This window comes from Serinus canaria, chromosome 2 (assembly GCF_022539315.1).
Source record: "Serinus canaria isolate serCan28SL12 chromosome 2, serCan2020, whole genome shotgun sequence".
Lineage (NCBI taxonomy): Eukaryota > Metazoa > Chordata > Aves > Passeriformes > Fringillidae > Serinus > Serinus canaria.
In genome coordinates, this window is record NC_066315.1 from 143,563,471 (window position 1) to 143,586,817 (window position 23,347).

At 36.3% G+C, this 23,347-nt stretch overlaps 1 protein-coding gene across 7 annotated transcripts in view; it reads left to right on the top strand.

Moving 5' to 3' along the window:
* Nucleotides 1–23,347, top strand: part of PHF20L1 (PHD finger protein 20 like 1) — a 59,716-nt gene that overhangs the window by 2,093 nt on the left and 34,276 nt on the right. For 3 of the 7 annotated variants that reach the window (XM_050970845.1, XM_050970849.1, XM_050970846.1), the window contains exons 3-9: nucleotides 6,321–6,492; nucleotides 6,640–6,724; nucleotides 7,572–7,660; nucleotides 10,136–10,198; nucleotides 13,778–13,988; nucleotides 14,623–14,754; nucleotides 19,550–19,632. In XM_050970845.1, coding sequence (XP_050826802.1) covers nucleotides 6,321–6,492; nucleotides 6,640–6,724; nucleotides 7,572–7,660; nucleotides 10,136–10,198; nucleotides 13,778–13,988; nucleotides 14,623–14,754; nucleotides 19,550–19,632 — 835 coding nt within the window. Of the gene's footprint in view, nucleotides 1–6,320; nucleotides 6,493–6,639; nucleotides 6,725–7,571; nucleotides 7,661–10,135; nucleotides 10,199–13,777; nucleotides 13,989–14,622; nucleotides 14,755–19,549; nucleotides 21,757–23,347 lie in introns of those variants that run through there. The other 4 variants (XM_050970848.1, XM_050970850.1, XM_050970847.1 and 1 more) reach the window with 3 other exon arrangements.

The following is a 23,347-nucleotide window of genomic DNA, read 5'->3' on the forward strand; positions in this document are numbered from 1 at the left end:
GATCCTGTTAACTCCAAGTGATGTGAGAGAGAAGTCTGTGTATTATTGACATGTCTGCTCCAGTGTTTATATGCTCTGTATAAAAAGTTGGGTCAAACTTTTTATTTGTAGAGCTTTGATTTTAATTATAGGAAGAGTGTTTGTCTTAATAAATGGACTCTAAAGACTTGGTTTATAGAACTATTCTTGTTCTTACCTGTTGCTGTAGGCTGGGTTTTCAGTATACTGATTCTGTAACTGAATGGCAGGATAAGGAAAACGTCCAAAATAGAGCAATAAAACTTTTTGTAGCATCTTCTGTGACTAGAGATAATTGGTTATATAATCAGGTAAAAAAAATCAATATGTAAAAATAGCTTATTAGTATGAAAAAAAATCACTGAATATCCAGTGTATAGTTTATGTCAGACCTGCCCAGCTTTTTCCAGGGATGGGCTGCATGTCAGTGCTGGAGTTCTTGTCTAGGTTTGGATTGTCAGGCATGGCCATGTCACGAGCTCTGCAGCTGAGTTGCTGGGCATTTTCAGGAAGAGTAGAATTTATCCTGAACTTTCCAGGATTTATTTATTATCTGTACACCAGGTAGACCCAGGTCAAGTTTAAATACATGTAAACTTTTGTGCTGCCATATACAGAAGAAAGTTAATATCAAAATTTAGCACTTACAGCAACAAGGAAAACAGGACTGTATTTCAAGTGAACTAGTAATACAAAATGAACTAATAATACAAACCCAAATACCTTGTGACAGAAAATCTACTGCTGTGCTATTATTAGGGTGTCAAGGGTTGTAATGATAGTCTATGGAATTTTTTTTAGTTGGCTTTCTCTTGCATAAGGGGGTGGTGGTGGATGTTTTTAAAATACTTTCAATATAAAATCTGTATGCATTCTGCTCATTTGCATGCAGAAATACATACTTCAAAGAAAATAAACTTGCTGAACTTACATGAAATCTCTTTATTATTTTTTAACAAAAGCTAAATTGAAGAGCATTGCTATTGCTTAGCTCAGTCTTTCTGCAAGTGATAAATTGAGAACACTTGCTGAGAAATAGCCTTTAAAAGGATTTTAATTTTTTTCTCCATTTTTCTGAAAGCTTGCTGTCATCTAATGGTCATGACTAGTTAAAATGTTAATCAAGAAAGGCTTCTAGAGGATGTAAGAAAAAATACAGTAAAGTATGTTTTGGTTTTCTGAGGTACTTTTGCAGGTCTTCAGTTTTCACCTGTGTAGTAGTTGATGAAATGGAACTCCTGGCATCTGGTGTTTCATTTATATTATGTTAAATTTTGAGACATTATCAGTGTACCTTGACTACTTATTGCTTTAAAGCCCTGTAGTTTTAAATGAAGTTTTTGCACAGGGTGTTTGGATCACTGGTGTCATTTGTCATGTACTATGACAAAGTAGAAGAAAGCCTGGTCAAACTGGTCAGCAAAGGCAGGACAGGCTGTAAATGAGCATGTTTAGTTTTGCTTTATTGCTCCTTTATCAAGTACAGCAGTTATGCTGTTGCAGGGGATCATCTTGCATAAAGAACTTGTACCACTTGTTCCATTTAAATTCACTGGAGCAAGCTATGAACTGGAGCTCTAATCAAAACTGATCATCTGTCAGCAGATAATAAATGAGATGGGATTGAAAATTACAAATAGAAAATTATTAAGTATGTGAAATTATTAGGCTGGAGGAGTGTATGACCTATAAAGAGAGAGTGAGGAAATGACTTCTTTAGCTTGGAAAAGGCTTCAGAAATCCCATTGTCAGCCTTCCAATACCTACAAGGCTGTCATGAACCAGCCTTAGCCAAACCCTACAGGTAGTTAAAGAACAGAACAACCAAGACAACAGGCACAAAGTGAAATGAGATATTCAGACTAGGTTCAAGCAGAATCTTTTTCCTGTTGGGACAGTCAGGCAGTGGATCGGGTTGCCTGAAGAGTTTGTGGAGTCTCCATCATGGGAGTTTTCCAAGACTGGGGTGGATAAAACACTGGAAAACCTGGCCTGTTGCCATAGCTGACCCTGCTTTGAGTGGGAGGTTGGACTAGAGGCTTTCTGAGGTTTCTTTCAATTTGAATTCTCCTGTGATCTCATACAAAAACCGATACATGTGCATGCACCCTCTTCTGCCTCTCTTTGCTGACAGAGCAAGTGAAAAAGTGGTAGAGCTGCACTTGCTTGCAAGTGCATGTCTATGTGTAAGACAGTTCTTCAGCTGTCCGCTCCAACAAGTAGGACACTGTCCCTGCAAAGCTGATGTATTTAAAGATGCATCTCTTCCTTTTTAAAATATTTTTGTGTGGGTTTTTTTGGCTGTAACTCTCTACTGGTTGTCCTGTAAGTAGCAGATACTGATTTGAAAAAACCCTGTTGTTTTTCTGAGACCACACTCATTAATTTGCTTGATCTAAACTCGTAAGTTAGGTAATGAAGTACAGATAGATGGCCCTTCTTTCTGGAATGGAAACAGCCCTCTAAAATAGGTTAGTTGTTGGAACAACACTACTACCTCTTGGTATATTTGATTATCTGGATAGATTTCCACCCCATACCACCCACCCCCCAGTACGGAGAAAGTTTTTTCCCTTAAAGACTTTGAGAAATCTTACTTGGTACAGGCCTTGCTTTGGATTTCAGTTGACTGGTTTACCTGGCAGGTATTTGAAAGGGAAATGAAGTCTGCTTTATATTTAATACTGGATATGTATAATGAATGTGGGGACCTAAAATGGATGTTTGCAGGTTTTGCAGACACTAGAACAATATTTTTAAGTCAGTACGGAGGGTATTTGGGTTTATATCCTCTATGAGGCAGAAGGAAGCACTTTTTAAACCAGTGTTGCAAAGGCAGGAAGTATGAGTGTGTTTGTAGACTTTGTAGGTACAACTTGGGCAAATTTAGTAATGTTATTGTATTATTTTTTGAAGTTTGAAATGCCTGTTATCCCATATCACAAGGCAATTCACCACTTTTTGGTCACTTTTGAAGGGTTGAAAGGATGATGTAAAAAAAAAAAGTGCTGTCTGTGTGGTTGTTAATGTGTGTTGAGTGCACTGGAAAAAATATTCAGTGGTTTGTTTTTTACACTGTAAAGAAGTGTAGTGGGAAGTTTTCAATTATTTTTTATTGTATAAATGTTAGAACACTGTTGTTGCCTGACCAGGGCTTCATAGTATTAGTTTTTAAGCCATATCAAATTCTGAGGCTTTCCAAAAATATTGCATAATTCTAATGGGTTGGAACTGCCAAGATTGGAACCTGAGAATGGAGGGATGCAATGTGTAAACTGGGCAGGTAAATTCAGCTAACAGCAGTTCTCTTGTTCCCTCTTGGAGAAGCAAGAACAAACCCCCCTGAAATTTGGATGAAACTTCATTTGTGATTACTATATGCTCTTTCCAACTGCTTTTTGAAAAAGCACACCCAAAATTTGCAGAATAATGTTTCTTCCCATAAAAGAAACTCATTGGTTATTGAATTTCAGTGTGCTGGTCTGAGTCTTTTTTTTTTTTTTTTTTCTTTTTCGAAACGTGAAGACTTTTCCCTCAAATTTTAGAGTCTGTTTTTCTGGTTTGTGCTGATGAAGAGTTGTCAGATCCAGTTGTATATCAGTTTCATTGTGATGACTTAATGTGGCTTACTTGCTGGGAGAATTAACCTGTCTGGAAAGTTGTTTTTGCCTTAGATATTATTCTTTGGTACTGTAAAGAATTATATTTGTGTCTCCCTTTGCAGTATTTCTTCAAATACCTACTTGTAACTTTGTGATGGAAGGAACTTCCATATAAATGTTCTGAAGTGTAAGAGGTGTAATCATCTTCATATTAATCTTTTTAATTCATGAAATGGATTCTTTTCAGTTAAAGTACAAAATCACCAGAAAGATCTTTTTGTGCAGGGGATAATTTACAAGAGTAAGTTCTGCAATACATATGTTCTGGTCTTTTCCACTGTGGGATCAGTGTTGTGAAATATTACTGTTAGTACATATTTGTGGCACAATGTGTGGCTAAGTTTAGTGGATATTGAGGATAATAGTTTGTTGCTAAATACAGAGTTGTGTTTGGGTTACCTAATAACCAATTGCATATGGCTTGGGCAGTTCCATCTCTAAGGACGTATCATGGATTTTTAGAAAGATGTTAATAGCAGAAATTGTATTTAGCAAAGAGAAATTAACCTATAAATACCTTGAGCTTCATGTCTCATCTAAAGTGATCTCTAATGAGAATCAAAATTTTGCACATCTTCTTTTATTAACTAATGCTAACTTTTTCTCTTTTGATTTTTGTATATAAATGTCTTGATTCTTGGCTTGCTGAGTTTTCTCTATAATTATCTTAATTTTAAAATACTTGTCTCTAAACTCTGCTCTGCATTTTGCTTTCCCCTCTTATGTGTTTTGCTCTTTCCATGTCAGTGCTGTATTTTCCCAATTTGTCCCTCCTGTTGTCTTCTCACTGAGTGCTTGGCATGGTGTCTTGACTGCTGCTGACCAGAGAGAGCTCCTGGCCATAGCAAGGGAACTGCTATAGGGATGCACCATAGTGGGAGCAGAGTGTTTGCATTGGAGATGTGTAGGAAAAGGAGAATTCTCTTTCAGCTGACTGGCCCTGAATTTTGTGAAACTACCATAGTTTTGCATCACTGGTGGCTGGCATTCAATAAACCTAAAATTTCAGACTGTACTAGGAAAGGGCATCACCGTTCTTGGCTTCCATTTCTGGTTGCTGCAAAATGAACTTCCTCTCCTGTTGCTTTTCTGGTGGTTTTCTTCCTTTCCCTCTGTTAAATATCTGCTGTGTCGTCCTTCTACTTGGAAGTCCTGTAGGTAACATTGTTTCTCACACACTTGCTGTTGTAACAGTAACTTTTTCCTCCACTTTGCTTCTCTTTTGGCTTATTCTTGACACTTTTAGTGTCAAGTTCTAAGTCTGAAACTGGAACTCTCCAGAAGATGAAAAAAACCTAGAAACTTTATAATAAATTTTTTTATAATAAAATTTTTAAGTGTAACAGCATATGGACTTAAAAAGAAAGTGTAATCATAAGCAGGGCTTAGAAAAACAATCTCATGGCTGACTTATTTTCTTAAATCCTTGTTCAAAGTTCAACCAGAATGTTGCTGCTGGGATGCAGGTTTGACCCGAGAGTTTTACATTCTGTTTTAATGCAGTAGATCATCAGTTTCACCTTTCTTGTTAGATTGTTATGGTCAGTCTACTGTAGAGGGGGAAGAGAGGCTGATCTTGTATCTTTGAAAGACTTGAGAAAGTGACTTGAAAAAGATTTTATTAGGGGAGTGGCAAATGAGAAGCTTCAGTTTTAGACTAAGACTTTGTGGGGTTTTTTGGAAGTTCAGCTAGAAAAATATGGGGTCTTAAAGAACGGATATAAAAGTAATTAGTGTTTCTGAAATATTTGGATGAGAGAAATGCAACAAGAGCTTGGAGTGTCTCTGAATTCTGATGTGAGGGTGAAATGTGGCTGCAGTAATAACCTAGAAAATCAGAGAGATTTTCTTAATCAGTAGCTCCAGAGATACTGGAATCTTGGGAAGCTGTATACATCACTGCAGTTGAAGAAGTAGGACAGGAGAAAAGAAGGAGCAAATTGAGATTGACATCTTTTGTTTTAATGTGCAGTCCAGTTACTAAGAAATAAGGAAGGCCTGAACTTCCTGATAAGTTATATTTTAGTCAGAACATAGTGCTAGAGACTCCTTTAAGAGCACAGTTAGTATTTTGGAGAGATTATATTCAAAATTGGTGGTGTTGTCAGGTTTCCAATATATGTCAGTTGCCTTTCTAGCTAAAGAATTTGCTGTAGGATTGGAAATTGGTTGCTCAAGCTCTTTTACTATTGGTTCACAGTAGTACTTGGTTTGAAAAACTGCTTGTTGTTGTTTTTCAGCTGAAGAAATTTAAAGGCAGCTGTCCTTTTCCTGTGGTCTTTCTTTTTCATACACATTGTTAACTTTAGAGCAGCCCTAATATAAATGCTGATAAAAAAATCTGTGATGTAATTAACTTTCTTTATTTTTTAGGAAATTCTGTGCACTTTTGAATCTCTTTCAATACTTCTCTGAAGGGCAGAAGGAGCTGAATTCTGCCCGATGCTAATTTTCAATGTTGTTTATAGATTCTTGAACTAAATGTTATCCAGTCATTTCAGTTACTTAGCCTTTTTCAGTCTTAAGAGAGTTTTCAGTACAAAATGTTAATACAACTTTCTGGAAGGTCATGTAGGCACTATTGTATTCTAAACCAAGACAGAAACCTTTAAGGCTTAGCAGTTTGTGTTTAACACTCAGGTATCCATCTCGAATTGAGAAGATAGATTATGAAGAGGGGAAGATGTTGGTGCATTTTGAACGCTGGAGCCATCGCTACGATGAGTGGATTTACTGGGACAGCAACAGGTTGAGACCTTTGGAGCGACCAGCTTTGAGGAAAGAGGGCCTGAAGGATGATGAAGAATTTGTCGTAAGTGGAACATTTATTTTGTCTTAGACTTTTGTAAACTGCTCTACTTGTTTTCCTACATTAAATCTCTCTAGCACATAATACTTAATTTTTAGGGAAAAAAATCTAAATTATTTAAATATTATTTACTAAATTTGTTTAAAATAGGATTTTAAACCTGGAGAAGAAGTCCTAGCTCGTTGGACAGACTGTCGATATTACCCTGCAAAGATTGAAGCAATTAATAAAGAGGGTATGTATTGCAATGCTCCATTGGTAAGGTCTGCTTGAAAATGCTGTGCTGTAGATTTAGTCTGCGTAAAAAAGTGATATGGCTATAAAGTTTTCCTCTCTGCCCCTATATTAAGTGAAAATGTTTTTATATATCAAATTTAGTAAAATATTTGTCTTTTATCTGTATCAAATTTGAAAACTGAAATTTCTTCCAGAAGACAAAATGCTTTTTTTAATGTTTTTACTGTTTCAGTGATCAGAAGCTCCTGTGCACAGTCTTAGGACAATTTTGTACTATTGTTGATTTGAGTTAACGTTTAATTTAAATTTTCATAATTGTTTTAGTTCTCTTTATTGAAGAAAAACGATGGAAATAGGAAAATAAAGGAGCACAGATTAAATACTTCATAATGGTGATATTTCTAATGAACATAAGAAATTGACATTTTTACTGTAGTTTGGAGCAAATAAGGACTTGTATGTAAGGTGAACTGTTTCCCTAGTGTGCCATCCTAAATATTACATTGTTATTTCAATGAATTATGAATAGAAGTGACTCAAACATAGCTTAAACATACTTGAAATTTAATATCCTAAATATTACATTGTTATTTTAATGAATTATGAATAGAAGTGACTCAAACATAGCTTAAACATACTTGAAATTGCCCAGATTTAACAGTATCAAAGCAGGGTTTCATTGAGGCTGTCATTTATGGGTTTTTTGTACTTCTCTTGATCCTGTCTAGTGGTAACACCTGATTACTCTTGTCGTACAAAGTAACATGCAAAACATAAAGCTTTCATAGTAACCAAGTGGGGTTTTTTTCTTAACTACTCATGGTGATTCCATCAATCATTTCTAGGAACATTCACAGTGCAATTCTATGATGGTGTCATTCGATGTCTTAAAAGGATGCATATCAAATCTATGCCAGAGGATGCAAAAGGGCAGGTAAGAATACTTAGAGCAATTGCTTTGTTACGTTTTGTGTAGTTGTTTGGGTTTTTATTGTTTTGTTAGTTTGTTTTTTATATCATAAGAGAGTAGAAGTGTCAGTAGCACAACTAGATTTGGATTAGTCTTTCTCTAGGCACTGCACTGCCTTGCTTCACCGGTTTATGGATTATGCCTCAGAGTGTGCTGTTAAAGTGGCCTTGCCTCACTGAAATGTCTGGCTGCTGGACACTCCATTGCCAGCTAATCTCTTCACAAAGCCTTGTCTTACAGAGTTTACAAAACCAGGGGCATCCAGTGACTTTTCCCTCTGATGTCTTTTCAGGAAAAAGCCTTAGCTTGTTAGCAGTCTGTGCTGCTGATTTTTTTAAATTTATTTTTATTCCCCCATTCCCTGCCCATGTCTTTTGTTTGCTACTATGAGAGCTTTTTGTCCACATGTTCTTACAAACATGACTTGGGGGTTTTTTTCTCCCTGTATCAGAACTTTGGGGCACTCAGACAGATAATTATTTCTTGTCTCTAATAACATCCAGTTGCTGTTAAAGAAGAGATGCTGAATAGAAGCTGAGGGAGACTATGAAGTAGAGGACATGATTTAGTCACTAGGCCTATCTTTACTTGTGAAAAGGAAACATCATTGAAAACTCTGACATGCTTTCAGTGCAAATGCCATTGCATTTATTTTGCATGGTAACTGTGTGTAATATTAAATGAGAAATTACTCCACTGAAACTATTTGAGACAAAGTCTGTGAAAACTGGTCTTTGCTCTTAGTTTTCTTCAGAATACTTCTAACTTTGCAGACTTCAAATATTTCATAATTACCATTGTAGCCATCCATGTTGTGACGAGGGCAGATGGATAATTGAGTTGGCTTGAAAGCATCTCCACATCCTGGTCTCCAGGGTAAAGGTAGCTGTATGGTAGGGTTGATCCACTATGCAAGGGACACTGGAACTTAGTGCAGACACCTCTGCATTATTTAAAAGATGTTCCCTGTAGGAGATTAAACTGAAATCTATAGTCACACTAACCCTGACTTCTTACTGCAGTCTTAGAGTAACTCTGTTGAACCAGTGTGTAGTATTTCAAGGAATACTGACAGTAAGTTAGGAAGCTTGAGTGTTCCTTTTTACTTACAAAAAGCAAAACTTGGGTAATTGGGTGATTGTGAACAAAAATAAATAAGCCTTTTGTGACAGTGGAAAGAGCTCCCTTATTCTGTCCTGTGCTTTTCCTAGGAAGCAATGTTGTGTCTAGTCTTGAGTTACTACTCTTTAGGCCACAGGCAATCTCAGCTTTAAAAAAAAATAGTAAATTCATTACTTCACAACCATTATGTTGTCCAGACTTTGTTTGATGGCAGTCCAGCTCATCTGTTATTTCTAATTTTTTTCAGTAGTTGAGAGTTATGGTGCCACTTATGCATATCAGGGGTTGAATGTAGGCTGCTTCAGTGAAATCTTGAGAGGGAATTGGGAGCACAAATTTACACTTTCTGAGATGGATTTAGAATTTTAAGTTGTCTGGATACACAAACACCTCCAACTCTGATTTCTGTAATGCTGATTGATACTAGTTGTAGCATTTAATCCTGCAAAATAAGAAATAAGCATCAAAGTCTGTAGCTTTCAAAGGCAAATATATAATTTTTCCTGCAACTTCTTTTGCATATAATGCAATGGAAAAGTGTTTTTCTAAGTGTTTTTGTTACTTCAGAATAAAAATATGAACTAAGATTTGATTAAAAATCAGTTATCTCAGACTGAGCTTTGCTTAAGCCTCAAACTCCCATGGATCTTTTTGTTCTTTTTCAATATGTATTTTGTAAGAAAATATTTACTAAAATTTTGTATAGATTACAAAAATTCCAAGACTTCAAACTGATTTGAAAAATTAAGTAGAGTTGTCAGATGCAATACTTCATGCTTCATTTAAACTTATAGCTTGTATTTTCTGTGTATCCAAAGTAAAAAATACATTTCCAGAGATGAGTGTAAGCTTAAGATACTTCAAGTTCTAGTACATCAGTAAATTTAACAAATTTTAAGATCTTCGTGGAAGGTGTGTGCTAAGCATGCAGAATTCAAATTACTTGGAGGGAGATAGAGATTAGTTAATACTTTGATTTGAGCTTAGTGTGACTTGAAGGAAAAGACTGGAGGTGCTGTAGCACTCAAGCTATTTCTGAGTTGCAGCAGATGTATGTTTTAATACAATTCAGTAATGAGGATGGAAAGGCAAAATTTTTAAAGAGTGAAAAATATTTGTCTCAGTGCAATGAGTCTTGAGGCTCAGCTGTGGTTCAGATAAGCACAAATTATTCAAAATCACACAGATCTGTGACTAACATAGTACAGAGAGGGGAAAAAGGGATATTGAGACTGCCCTTGTGAGAGCACATATGAAGTATTTGGATAACTTACTTTTTCTGTTTCATGTTTTTTGTTTTATCTTCGATGTAATCAGGCGCGCGAGAGGGAGCAGATAGCGCCGGAGCTGAGATTAGTGACGGAAATCGAACCAAAAGAAGTGAGTTTTGAGGAGGGATTTGAAGGAGAGGGAGGGGACTTGGCACACAGGAAAAGGAAGCTGAGGAAAAAGCATGGATTTGCGAATGGGCCAGAGGAAAAAAGAAGATGTGACAGGAGACAATGTGAGCCGAGATGTAGGTGGGGCAGACTGTGTAGAATTGAAAGGTGAGGGTAAGGAATCCAGGCTTGATGTGGAATCAGCCAGTCAATAGATTCATGTTTTATGTATGTGTATGTATGAACGTGTGGGAGTTGGAAGTTATGGTGTGACAGAAGAGGAAAAAGCAGCAGAATCTTTAGTACTGTGGAGAAGCAAAAAGGTGGTGGTTGTAGGCAGGTGAAGGGAGAGCGATGTATGTGTGAATTCTGCTACTGACGCAAGGGTTGGATTTTGGATATTCTTCTGGTTTTGCCTTCCCACTGTTGCAGGATTATGGTTACAAAAGGAGTATTTAAAATACAAGTTTTTTAGCCAATTGATGTGTAAGGTTGTTAAGTAATTTCTGCTGATGTATTTTTTGATCATGCAATTTCCTGTGTCTTGATTTAGTGAATCTAATTAGCATAATGACAGTTTTCCTCAGTAGTCATAAAGTAATGTTTTGTTTTCTAGCTGTTGTGGGCCATTACTATTCTCCTGTCAATTTTCTCAGCTTACTGGAAATCTGAATTTTAGTAAGAAAGAAAAAGAAGGAAATGCACATTTTGGGTGTATTTTATTTTATATTTTTTTAAAGTTACATATGTAAATGAGAAGCTCACTGAGGTGAGCTACTGAGAGAAGTGGGAAATCAGGCTGGACGATGCAGAGTAGCTGGTTTAGAGTTGCACAACTACTTCCCATAGAGAGACAATGTCAGGAAATGAAAGAAAAGTAGGGAAAACTTCTCTTAGAAGGATTTTGCTTTTACTCTATTAATTTCAAATGTGTTCATATTTGGGCCCTTGGCTTTGTATGATCTGGGAAATTGTCCTACTATTAAAATTTGTCGCTAGTTTCTGTGATATTTATGATATTTAGTGTCCTGCTATTATGGTTGATAGAATAGATTACATACTATTAACCTCAGGCAGACTTCAGAATTTATTGTTTTAGGATCTATTATTCTTCAATTGTTTTGTTAATTTCTTGGTAAAAATTCTGAAAAAAACACAAATGTATCCTTTTGAAGGAGGAATTCCTGTGCTCTACAAAAGAAATATAGTCACCTTAGCATCTTAGATGCTAAATAATTCTCACTTGTCAAGAGCTGTGTTGCTGAGCAGTCACTCAGCAGTAATTCAAGGTTTAAAAGCAGGCATTAACTGTCACTTTAGTGCCTGTGTGTTTACTCCAGAGCCAAAACAAAAATGGTCCCACTGAATCACAAAATTGTTTTAAATTGGAAGGAATCTCTTGTCATAATCTTGTCCATCCCAGCTGCTTCAAGTTCTCTTCACTGAGTTTTAATTTACATGTTAATCTTGGAAAAGAGTATAACTGTCACCATAATGAATGTGTCTCTTCTCTGGTTTCTGAGTGTTCAACCTTTGTTTGCTTCATTGTTATATGTCCTGCTACTGTAAGCTCTGTGTTGTAAGAACAGTATCCAAACAGTGAAATGAAATACAAAGAAAACCACAAATCTCCTTTCCATGTAGCACCAGCTGCACTTGGACCAGGATACTTGGCTCAGCATCAACTTTTGAAGCTTGGTATCTTCTGAAAGCTTTTGATTCCAGGGTGCTTAGCTTGACTGAAAATTAGGATGCTCTTTAGAAGCTGTTTTGACACAGGCTGCACTACTTCCCCTTCCCACTTTTATCATGAGATCTAATCTCCAGCCATGTTACTGATCCTCTTCATCCCTTAGCCAGGGTACAGTGTAAGACTTCTACTCTCAGGTCTCCTAATTCCTCACCACCACAAATAGCTCAGTCCTTTTTTTTTGTCCTGGTGGATAGGCAAGGCTCTGGACAGACTGGAGCTAGTAGGTGTGCTCATTTTGGCCGGCCAAAAGAGAGGTTTTTGTGCTTTTGACTGACTATGCAGCTGGCAGTTAGACACGCTCATTTGTGCTGGCATGTTACCAAGTGGCCTCGGTAGTTGCCTGTTGTGTGAGCATTGCCAAAGTGCTTCCAAACTTTGCTGCTGGCTAGTGTGTCTGCATCTTGCACTGACAGTATGGACATGGAACACTTTATCTTAGAGGAATCAAAACTTTCTAAGTACCTAAGTTGGTGCAAAGAAGAAGCATAACCCGTGTAAAGCAGTAATTTAAAAGTGTTGAACTATGGAAAAGGAAAAGCATAATGCAAGGAGAATTAACTCTGTATTTGTGTTATGATTTCCTCATATGTCAAAGAAGGCAAAGAAACCCTAAACAGAACAGAAACTTGCAAGGCTTATAATATGTAACGAGTGGGGAAAAGGTTGCATTGAAACAAGATCTGTAAAATCAAGCTACTTTAGGTATCTTGTCTGATGACATAACAACAAGGAGATATTCCAGAATAAAATAGTCTGTATACAGTTGGGAAAAAAAAGTACTATTTGTAAAGCACTCATGGGTAACTAGACATAAAGTCTTTTTCATATTTTTTTGTGTATGGTAGTACTTGTAATTCAGAGCACTCAGATGCTTCATTCTGACTGGTTGATAATTTCTACTGCCTTCTATATTGCACAACTTCTCCATGGAAGAATTTTGTACCTCAGTGTTATAGAAAATTCAAAAAAATACTTCCGTCAAAAGGATCAAGCTACAGTTTTGGCAGTCAGATTGAACCCTGACATTCAGGAGACTTAAGGCTGGAGTCTCATTGCTCTAAACTAGTGGAAAAAGCTTGGCTCAGCCTAGGAAGTTCTCTCCATTGCCATGTAGGGTGGCTTGACTTGGTTTAAATGCCAAAAAGTAGATTAGAGTGGGATGTATTGTTCACCCCTTGAATGTTTCTGTATGGTACAAATAAGTAATTATGCAAAATGACAGTTAGTTACCTTAAATATAGATGGTGAAATTCAGTCATATTGAAGAGTACTTATTGAAGTTAATGAGGGAAACCTGTAATATGTAATACAAAAAGAGCCAAAGAGTCTGTAGCTGCTCTAGAAGCAAAGGTGTAATGAGATAGGAGTTATCCCTGGTTTATCAATGTAGTTCAGGAGGAATTGCATGCAGCTGGACACTGCTTTGAGGCAGTTGTAGCTTTGCATAATAGGTCAACAGCTATGGAATTGTGTGTTTCAGAGCCAGAAGGGTAAGGAAAATGTCAGTCTTCTGGGACTGGGAGCTCCTTGGTTTCTAAAGCAATGACACAAAAAGTAATTTAACAGGGAATGTGTACAGCCAGATTTCTGTATACAGTGGGTTTTTTGGGAAGATTTTTTTCTTTTTAGCCACATGGCATACTGATAATGCTTCAAGTTTATTTGGAAATTTGGGAAGGTCAATTTTACCACTCTGAGTAGTAACCATAAAAATAAATTGAATTTCATTTGAACGTTTCTAGATAAAGTTCACTGGGTTTACGAGTATTTTCTGTTTGAGTCTTAGGCACTTTATAATACTTACTCACCATTTTTTCCTTTTTGGAGGATTGGATAGCTTTGGTCAAAGCTGCTGCTGCTGCAGCAGCAGCCAAGAACAAAGCAGGAAGTAAACCTAGAACCAGTGCAAACAGCAATAAAGATAAAGAGGACAGAAAATGGCTAAAAGTCCCTTCAAAAAAGGAAGAAACCTCAACCTCTACAATCATGCAGGAAGTCCAAAAAAAGGAAGAGGAGCCTACATCTAGTGACACATTTGGTAAAAGCACCTTCTATAAGCACAAAATGGGTTTTTCTGTAGTGTTGAACTCCTGTTGCTAATTTTGCAGTTAAGTAATAACCAATATTTTTAGGGGAAAATGTCACATTTGCTGTTATGATAATCTTCTGGTACATAATAGTAATTGATTCAGAAACTGTTTTTATCAGTTAAATCTAGTTCAGTTAGCATTTACTGCTTGTGCTAAACTTCTAACTTCATCAAGAGCAGAACATAGCTTTTTATTAATGATTTCATTGTACAATTTGGGTGTTATTCCTGGATATTCTCTTCCCTGTGAGATAATCCCTGATCTTGTTTTAAGAAAAAAAACCAACTCCAATATGAATGAGATATCCATATTCAGGGGTGTTTGAAACTGTATCTGAGTTGATAAGATTTGTTCATTTTAAGTCTTTAATGCTTATTTCTCATAACATTCAGTAAAAATTACAAATTTTTAGATAATCTCCATGTCTTGTTTCAGTGTGTAATTCTAGATCTTCAGAATGTATAATTTTCCTTTTCTATAAACATTTAAAGTTTCTTTCAATTAGCAGTTCTGAAATATTTAAGTATTTTGGGTGTTATGCATTTATGAAATGTGAGTTAATGAGGTTTTTCTTGTGTTTAGAAGTAGGATTTCCTGTAGTGGATGTTCCAAAGATGGCCTTTGTGCAGGCAGAGAGCACGTTATCACACAAGAGGAAAAGTAATCTAGGCAACTCATTTCAGGCAAAGAGAGCTCGCCTAAACAAGATCACTGGTAAAAGACTTTTTTTGTTGTTGGCTTTGATCCTTTTTCATGTAGTGAAATATTCATGCTTGTAAAGAAGGTGCTGAAGTGGATTGCATAAAGCACATTCATGAGGCAGATGGTCACTGCAGTCACTACTTGTTTAGAATTTTAAAGGAAGTCATAAGTGGTAAAATCTACCTGGTTCATAAATTGGTCACAGACTGTACTTGGTCTTTTTAGTTTTTTAGTATAGTAAACATCCTGAATTGCTGCATTTCTTGAGCATATTTTACCTCCAGCTGTACAGTTTTCTTCATTATTGGTTGATTTTGAGTTTATACAACTTGTTAAGAATGTCATGAATTGCATACTACTGTAAATTAAAGCTAGGGTTAGCTGTGGAGAAACAGAAAATATTTCTTCCTGAAATGAAACTGTTGCTAAAAAGAGTTTCTCATTTAGAAATAAACATCCCTACAAATTGAAGTTATGAAGATCTGATTTTTTTTTTCTAAGCATTCATTCCCTTTCTTTATTGCTCTAAGATATTAATGGAAAACAGAGATATTACTGTAGAATACATTCTATACAACAGGAAATTAAATAATTGGTCTTATCTTTAAAAGCTGCAAAATGCATTTATTCCAGAATTTAATAGAAATTTACTTACCTGTGAAAAAAAATTTCAATTTATAGTCCTCCAAATAAGAAAGCTGTGTTGCTGGCTTTAATCCTGTTAGTATTTAGGACAAAGTCTTGTGTTTGCACATGTACTGGGAAAGTATCAGATGCATTTCAAAAGCTGGGTTGAAAAAAGTTGTGAAGTCCCTCCTTTAACAGAGGAGCCCTTGGACACACTCTGAGATAGAAATTAATTCCACTCATTATTCTAGTCAATAGTATTTCATGTGAAGGCTAGTAAACTTTTCTGTGCTACAAATGAAAGGGGCTTTTTTTGTTGTTTTTTTATTTTGGAACTAGATAAAAATTCTTACTTGTTCTGTAAAACAAAAATAACCTAATTTGCTAAACTACCCAGTGAGAGTTTTTTTCATACTTGTTTTGGCTTATCCAGCCTTTCATTGGGACTGCAGTGGAGGATGTTTAGTCAGTTTTCTTATGAGAGTGGTTCTGTTTCAGTCTCTCAATCAGTAAAAATAAAATGCTACAAATCATGGAATGGTTTGGTTTGGAAGGGTCCTTAAAGTTCACCTATTTCAAACCTTGGTGCCATGAGAAGGGACACCTTCCACTAGACCTGGTTGCTCAAAGCCTCATCCAGCGTGGCCTTGCACACTTCCAGGGATGGAGCATCCACAGCTTCTCTGGGCAACCTGTACCTCACCATCCTCTTAGGAAAGAATTTTCTCCTTCTATCTAATCTAAACTTACTCTCTTTAGGTTTGCGTCTGTTCCCTTTTGTCCTTTCACAACATGCCCCTCTGAAATGTCCCTCTCCAGCTCTCTTTAGACCGACCCTCTTTAGGCACTGGTCTGTAAGGTCTCCCTGGAGCCTTCTCTTCTCCAAGCTGTACAATCCCAGTTCCCTCAGCCTTTGCTCACAGGAGAGCTGCTCTAGCCCTCTGACCATTTCTGGTCCCCCACCCTGGACTCACTCCAGCAGGTCCATGTCCTTCCTGTGCTGGGACACAGGAGCTGGACACAGCAGTGCAGGTGGGGTCTGAGCAGAGCAGAGGGGCAGAATCACCTCCCTTACCCTGCTGCCCACAGTGCTTTTGATGCCGCCCAGGAGAGTGTTGGCAGCTCATGTCCAGCTTTTCATCCAAGAAAGGATGAAAAGGATCTGTTCTTTTTGTACAAAGGAAGCAATCTTTAGAAAAACCCATCTTCTGCCGCCAGGATTGTCATTCCTGGAAGGCTCCTTCTTTCCAAGTTTTGTTAATGGATGTCAGATTTATCAGCCCCATTTCTCTTCTCCTTTCCCATGCTACTTACATTTTCAGTTAAGTTCCAATTTAATTGCTGCCATGAGCAGTAGTAGTAGAAGATGTAGAGACTAGAGATGTATATTGACAGTGCTCTGTTCATTTCTTTCCAAATGCAGTTAGTAGCAATAGATTTCAAAAACAGCTGAAAAACCTTTACCTTGAGAAATTATATTTGCATGTGCTTGTGGATAGATTGCTATTACCTCAGGAGCATTATGAGAATCATACTAGTGACACAGGTTCATAGAGACTGAACTGAATAATCAAACCATGATTTTGCAGCCATTGACTGTTATAATTTTAAAAACAGTGTGTCTGTCTCCACAAGACATACTTGGCTAGCAGAGGATGTGTTACCTTTCAGTGAAAATGTATTAATCCTTTAACTGCAAGAAATTTGTCTTGCCTTGTAGATACTTCGTGTATCTGTTCTCAAATTAACACATTTCTGCAGTTCATAGCATAATAAGTCTTTTATTACCAGTACATTTTGAAAATGTGACTGCTAATGATTAAATTTTTTCTTGTCACATGTTTATTTCCTATATGTTAAATGCTTATATATACAATATACATTATATTGTATATCAGTGTACGCTTGCATTGTGACATTTTTGTCTCCAGCACAAGCTTTTAGATTTGAAGGAAGGTTGGGAATAATGCTGGTGTACCTATTGGAGTGACTACAAAATAATAAAAGAATTGTAGCTGTTAGGATAACATTTACCAGGTGTTTATGGCTGTATTGGGGAAATAGTGCTAAACACTATTGCTGGAAGCTGTATGAAGGGAACTGTTCCCTGGATTCAGCATTTGATGGAGAAGGGTCTTCTTGTCTGCCACAAGGCCCACAGCTGCATCAGGTGTTCTTTGCTCACCATTCAACAAAGTAAAGTTGCTTTTTTCGCCCTTTCTTTTGCTGCTAGCACTGGTAGCAATTACATTTCCCAAAAGTGAAGAAGATCCCCTTCTATGCACATATTAATGTCATCTTCCAATCAGTTTTTGCCTCTTTTGGAATGTTTGCTTCCACGTCTTCTCCTGCTGTGTTGGTACCTAAAACCAGATAATAGCTGCAGTGAGCTTGCAGAACAAAACTTTCCTGGTTCACTGTGCCACTCCCTGCTTTTGCTTTGTTAGGTGCTCTTACAGACAGGGTGGTGAACCTGTTATCCTGGTTTGCAGTAGCTTGTGAGGATGCTTTGTCCTACAGACATGGTGCCTGGTTAGAAAAATACTTCATGGTGTAGCGAAAAAGGAAATCATAAGGATTATATAGTGACAGATCTCACTCCAGATTGATTTACTAGCTTGAATTTCTGAGCAGGGATCATCTAGCTAAAACTAAAAATCAGAGAATCTGAGAATGATCTGGGCTTGGAAGAGAAAGGTCATATAATTCCACCATTATCTGCTAGACCAGTTTACTCTAAGCCCCATCCAGACTGGCCTTAAACTCCCCTAGGGATGGGGCACTTTTCTCTGGGCAGCCTGTGGCTTACAGAACCACAAATGCTTCCTCATAAACTGAAGCTTGTTTCTCTTTTGTATTTAAAACTGAACTTCACTTGACTTTGAAAATGATTTTACACTTTTTGATATAAACACATGATTGCAAAGGCAAAGAACACTGTGATTTTTGCAACTTGATTTAAATAGGATAATTTGAGTTTAAAATGTTTATTTAAGTCCATAAAACCTAAATCTTTTATGTAGTCTAATTCAGAATTAAAATCTTACCTGATAATCTCATTTTTATCTAATAGGACTAAATAAGTTTCTGCTTTTCAGTTAACCTAAACTATAGCATAACTTAATCTAACATAAATAGTAAATGAGATAAACCACTTGGTGTTTATTGTTGAATGCTGAATTTTTTTTTGTTTTGTTTTAATGTCTAGAGCAGTTCCTGAGAGCCCAGGCTTAACTAATTTGTAATTCCTTGGACATTATGAACCTTAAATTAATTTCGGCCATAGCTAATTTTTATGGAATGCAATAGCAATTCCCTCTGAATTTGTCAAGTTAATGTTGAGGACTTTGACTCCTCACTCCTAATATTGACATTCCCAGAGATTATAATAGAATTTTTATTCAGATTTGTTTTTTAGGTTTTATCAGTTCTGTATTTTCTTAAAGGTGTAGAACTTGTTCTGTCTCTGCATTGTTAGGCAATTAAAGTTACTCTGTGAGGTACAACTGAACCTATTGCCTTATTTCACTAAAAGAAAGCTTTCTTGTATTTATATTCCCCTTCTCTTTACAGATTCTTTGTAGTAATGATATTTTACATAAGTTGGTAAATGAAGTTACATATTCTAATATATTATTTGCTCCCAATATGGTCATTTTATTGAGGTAATTTGGGAGCTCCACTGCTGAGAATATTTGTTTGGAAATGAAATCCCTGATTATTTTATGTCTAAGAAAGATTTGCATGTGTTATAACTAAGAAGTGGTAATATAAATTCTGATGTGAATTTCTCAAAGACTGGAAAGGGGAGAGAGAAGTTTTGTAAATAATTCTGATTTCAAAATTAACTTATGTGTCATACATTTGGTTTTAAAGCTCAAGTGTTTGGGCTTTGGAAGAATGGCAAGGCTTCATTTTAGAATTGACAATTTGATTTTCTTCTTGTCAGTAAATATGCCAGAGAAATGCTTCCTATGTAAGCATGCCTTTGTTGGGATGTCCTTTAACTTTTTGCTTCTTCTAATTCAAAGTGTTCAGCTTTGTGTGGAGCCATTTCAGAAAGACTCATGTTGTAGATTTGTGCAGTTCATATTTCTTGTCTGAATATTTTACTTCTTTCTCTACGAATTGTTGTTGCAAGGTACTTCTAACTAAAAATATCTGCAACTTTTCTCCTAAGGTTTATTGGCATCCAAAGCTGTTGTTGCAGATGGTGCTGAAAAAAAGGAAGGCAACAAAGAAACAGCTCCAGTCCTGGAGCAGGTATGAAATGGTAGAGTTTGATTCTTTTGCAAAGTTCCCACTGGAGTGTGCCATGGAGATGTAGTACCTACAACATAAAAATTTTCCCCTTCAGATATAACAGGGAACTGAAAATTTATCTTATGTTTACATTTCTGGCAGAGCCAGAAGTATGGAATTTAATTGTCTCTAAACACAGTGTTAACTCGAATTTCAATAATGAGCTTTTGTGTTAGAAAACTAACAGAAAACAAAATAAAGTCTCCGTGCAACAAATATGAGGAGACCAGTGTCCCAAGGTCCAGTTTTATAGCTGGAATGATGACTGGCTTAGAAACAGGCCCTTACACAAATTTGATTTGTGTTTGAAACAGGGTTTTTGACATCACTTAGAACTTCTTTTAAAAGAAGTTTCTTTTATATTGTAAGAATTTGGTGTTGTAGGCTTGTATGTGTTTTATGAACTGCTCAATGAGCCATACATTTTGCAAGAGTGTGTATTTTAATAAATACAAAAAAGAAACTTTTAAATAATGTTAAGGGTCTGATTTTTAAACCTGCATATTGGCAGGATCTGGAGGCTGCCATTTTGTCTTTGGCTTATTGCACTGTGTTCAGGCATTGCTTGACTCTGAGTTGTGCATTATCTTGCATTTTAAAAGGGCTGAATGCCTGAGCATGGTAAAGCAAGCTAAGGATGAACAGTAGTCTTGATTCAGGACATCTTTATTTTCCAATTATTTAAATCAGAGCCTTAATGTATCTTTAATACAGCTTTTTTGTATGCATTTTCATTATTTAACAGCAGCATTTGAACGAAGTAGCCTTGCTGCCTGCAATTCTTTAACAAGCACTTCTGTTCTTTAGCCCCGGCACACTCTATGAACAGTCCCTACCCCAAACCTGATTTGCTATTTTGGTTGTACTGGTTCTTTAGAGCTGATATATTAATTGCATTGCTCTGGTTTTTCCATTGATGCTGCATTGGATGAGAGTCAATGGAACCTGATTTTCTGTTTTTGACGCTGTCACTGTCAGGGCTGGAGGAGCCACTGCGGTGCTGATGCATTGACCGATATTTTGCATAAAGGTTTACAGTGTACTGACATGACATTCCATTTCTCAAATTTTTGCATATTAAAGATGCTATGATTTTCTTGCTACTGTGTGTGATATTTTCAATGTGCAAAAAACTGTGAAATGGCTTACAGCATGTTGTTTTTGGGAGAATCATTACAATGTAAATCTTGCCATGCAGAATCCCATTGCGGTGAATGGGACTTTGTGGTTTACATAGACTGTGTATGCAACAGTATAAACTGCAGTGCATATTTACTATAACCTTTTTGTTATTTCTCAGACTTAGTAACTCGGCTGTTCCTGTTTTATTGATCAGATATAAAAAACAAGATGTCTCTGTTATTGTTTACATACTAATGGTCTGAAAAACCTCATTTTTTGGGAATAATAGTTAAGCTCTTTAAAAGAGGCATCTAAAATCCCAAATTGTCCTATTCTTTTGTGTATAAGTAAAACCAGAAGCCTCACAAACATTTAAACGATTGACTGTGGGGAGGAAATTTTTTGAGCTTAAAGCTTTTTTCACTGAGTTCCTGTGCAAACTGAAATTAAAATGGCCGAGTTATAACCCTCCCCAAAAGGTTTTCTGATAGTGAAGCTGACATTCCTTAGAGGCTTTGTCTGCTACTGCTATAAAATTGAATGGATAAAATATCTTGTAGGCTTTTTTAATAATGTAATGCAGAATATGGTAGAAATATTCAGGCCAATCGTCGAAAACTGACTCTGTTGATGCAAGTTTTTGTTTATATTTATACATTTTTAGTTTACAGTTGTCTTAAACCCAAAACCTCAGACGATTAGTTGCAGATACAGTAGTTTATTTAATTGTATTAGGGTATGTCATGTTATATTTCCTTTTGACCAAGACCTGAGTAGATGGATAACATTAATTCATTAAGGTTTTTAATGTTAATTTGTCCTGTTAAGAGGTTAAGCACCTTATCAAAATCTTAATTTAATTTTTTTAATCTTGTTTAAATAACTTTGTAATTTGAAAGTAATGGATGCTGTAGTATGTCTTTCACATCTGTGAAGATGAACAATAAAATTGTTTATTTACAAGTTACGACTCTAATTAATTTCTGGTAATACCTCTCATAACCAGCATAGGTATACTCTACAGTTCATGGAATATTTTACTTAAATGAATAAACTGCACTTAGTATGTGTGTAATGGAGTTTTGCAAGGTAGAACTGATGTCTGCTGAACGGGATGTTTTGCACTGCATCTTTACAGGATACTCCCAGCAAGCCATTCATGTAGCATTCAGGGGCACCCTTTTACAGTCTTAGAATGTGCACTTGTGGGGTTTTGTTTTACCTTTTCTTTTTTTTTTTTTTTTTTTTGGTTTTCCTCCACTGGAACATGGAAAGTTCTAGTGGAAAATAAAACTGCAATTTATAACAAAACTCAATAATACCCTCAAATCACCAGATGTTTCTAGTTTGGATAAAGTGGTGCACATGTTCTAGAAGTACCTCTCTGCTTTGTTAGTTATGGTTTTTTAGATGGTACTATGCTGTATGATGTAACTGGGATGAGAAGGGAGACAGGCCTAAGAAATTATATTCAGATATTGCCTTATTAGGCAAGTTGTAACACATGCACAGTTTTGGTAATGTAGGAAGAACTTCCAGTGAAAAATTTAAAGTGCTAATGTCTGTCAATGCATGCTAATGGTCTAAAAATAGTACTGTTTGTGTTAAGAAGGATGAAAATTGAGGAATTTGGAAAGATGTGTTATATGTTGACTTCTTTTGCTTCAAAAACTGTTTTAACTCTTCATCTGCCAGTTTTCCCCTGACAGTTAGCAATCTGTCTAACCCTGTGTGCTAGAAGCTGTGATTTCTTCTTGTTTGCACAAACATATAGTGTGGTGAAATCCAGACTCCTAGCACTGAAAGGGGTTGTACGAGAGTATTGGAAATTTCTCATTCTTTCAGACATTCCTTAAAGGAGCATTATCAACTTTTTCAGTTTCTCAAAAATCAAAAATACAAATTCCTTGTTACATACAGTTTTTCTGAGGAACTGCTTCTTTTTCTTTCTTTCTTCTTTTTTTTTTTTTTTTTTTGTTTTGTTTTTTTTTGCCTCTGGTTGGGGAAAAACCTGTTTAGGGAAAATCTTGGCATTGTTTGCTCATAGCAGTGCCAGAGTTCAAGGAGTGTCTGGACAACACTCCCAGTCATGATTCAGCAGCAGGCAGCACTGTGAGGAGCAGAGAGGAGGACTTGAGGATCCTTCTGGGTCCCTTCCAGCGTGAGATGCTCTGTGATGGTGCATCAGTGTGTGTGTTCTGGCTGGGAACAGATGCTCTCCAGGTTCTACTTGGAGAAGTAGAACTAGACTTCACTGTCTACTGCACTGACAGTGAAGATGAAAGAGAAAACTAAAAATACTTTATTGCATTTTTAAATTGGGAATAGAGGAAAAATCTTTTATTTTCAGTTTTTTTGCAGGTGTTTCAAATAGTAAGAATTGAGGATTCTGAATACTGAAAAAAATTGGTAGTGCTCCTTTTAAAAAAGCAAAATTTAATGTGATGCATTTTAAATAATTTTCATTTGTACTTAAAATAATGTTGCTTTATTATGTGTTTGAGTACTAAAATTGTTTTTAAAAAGATCAAAATAGAATACAAGAACTACAACG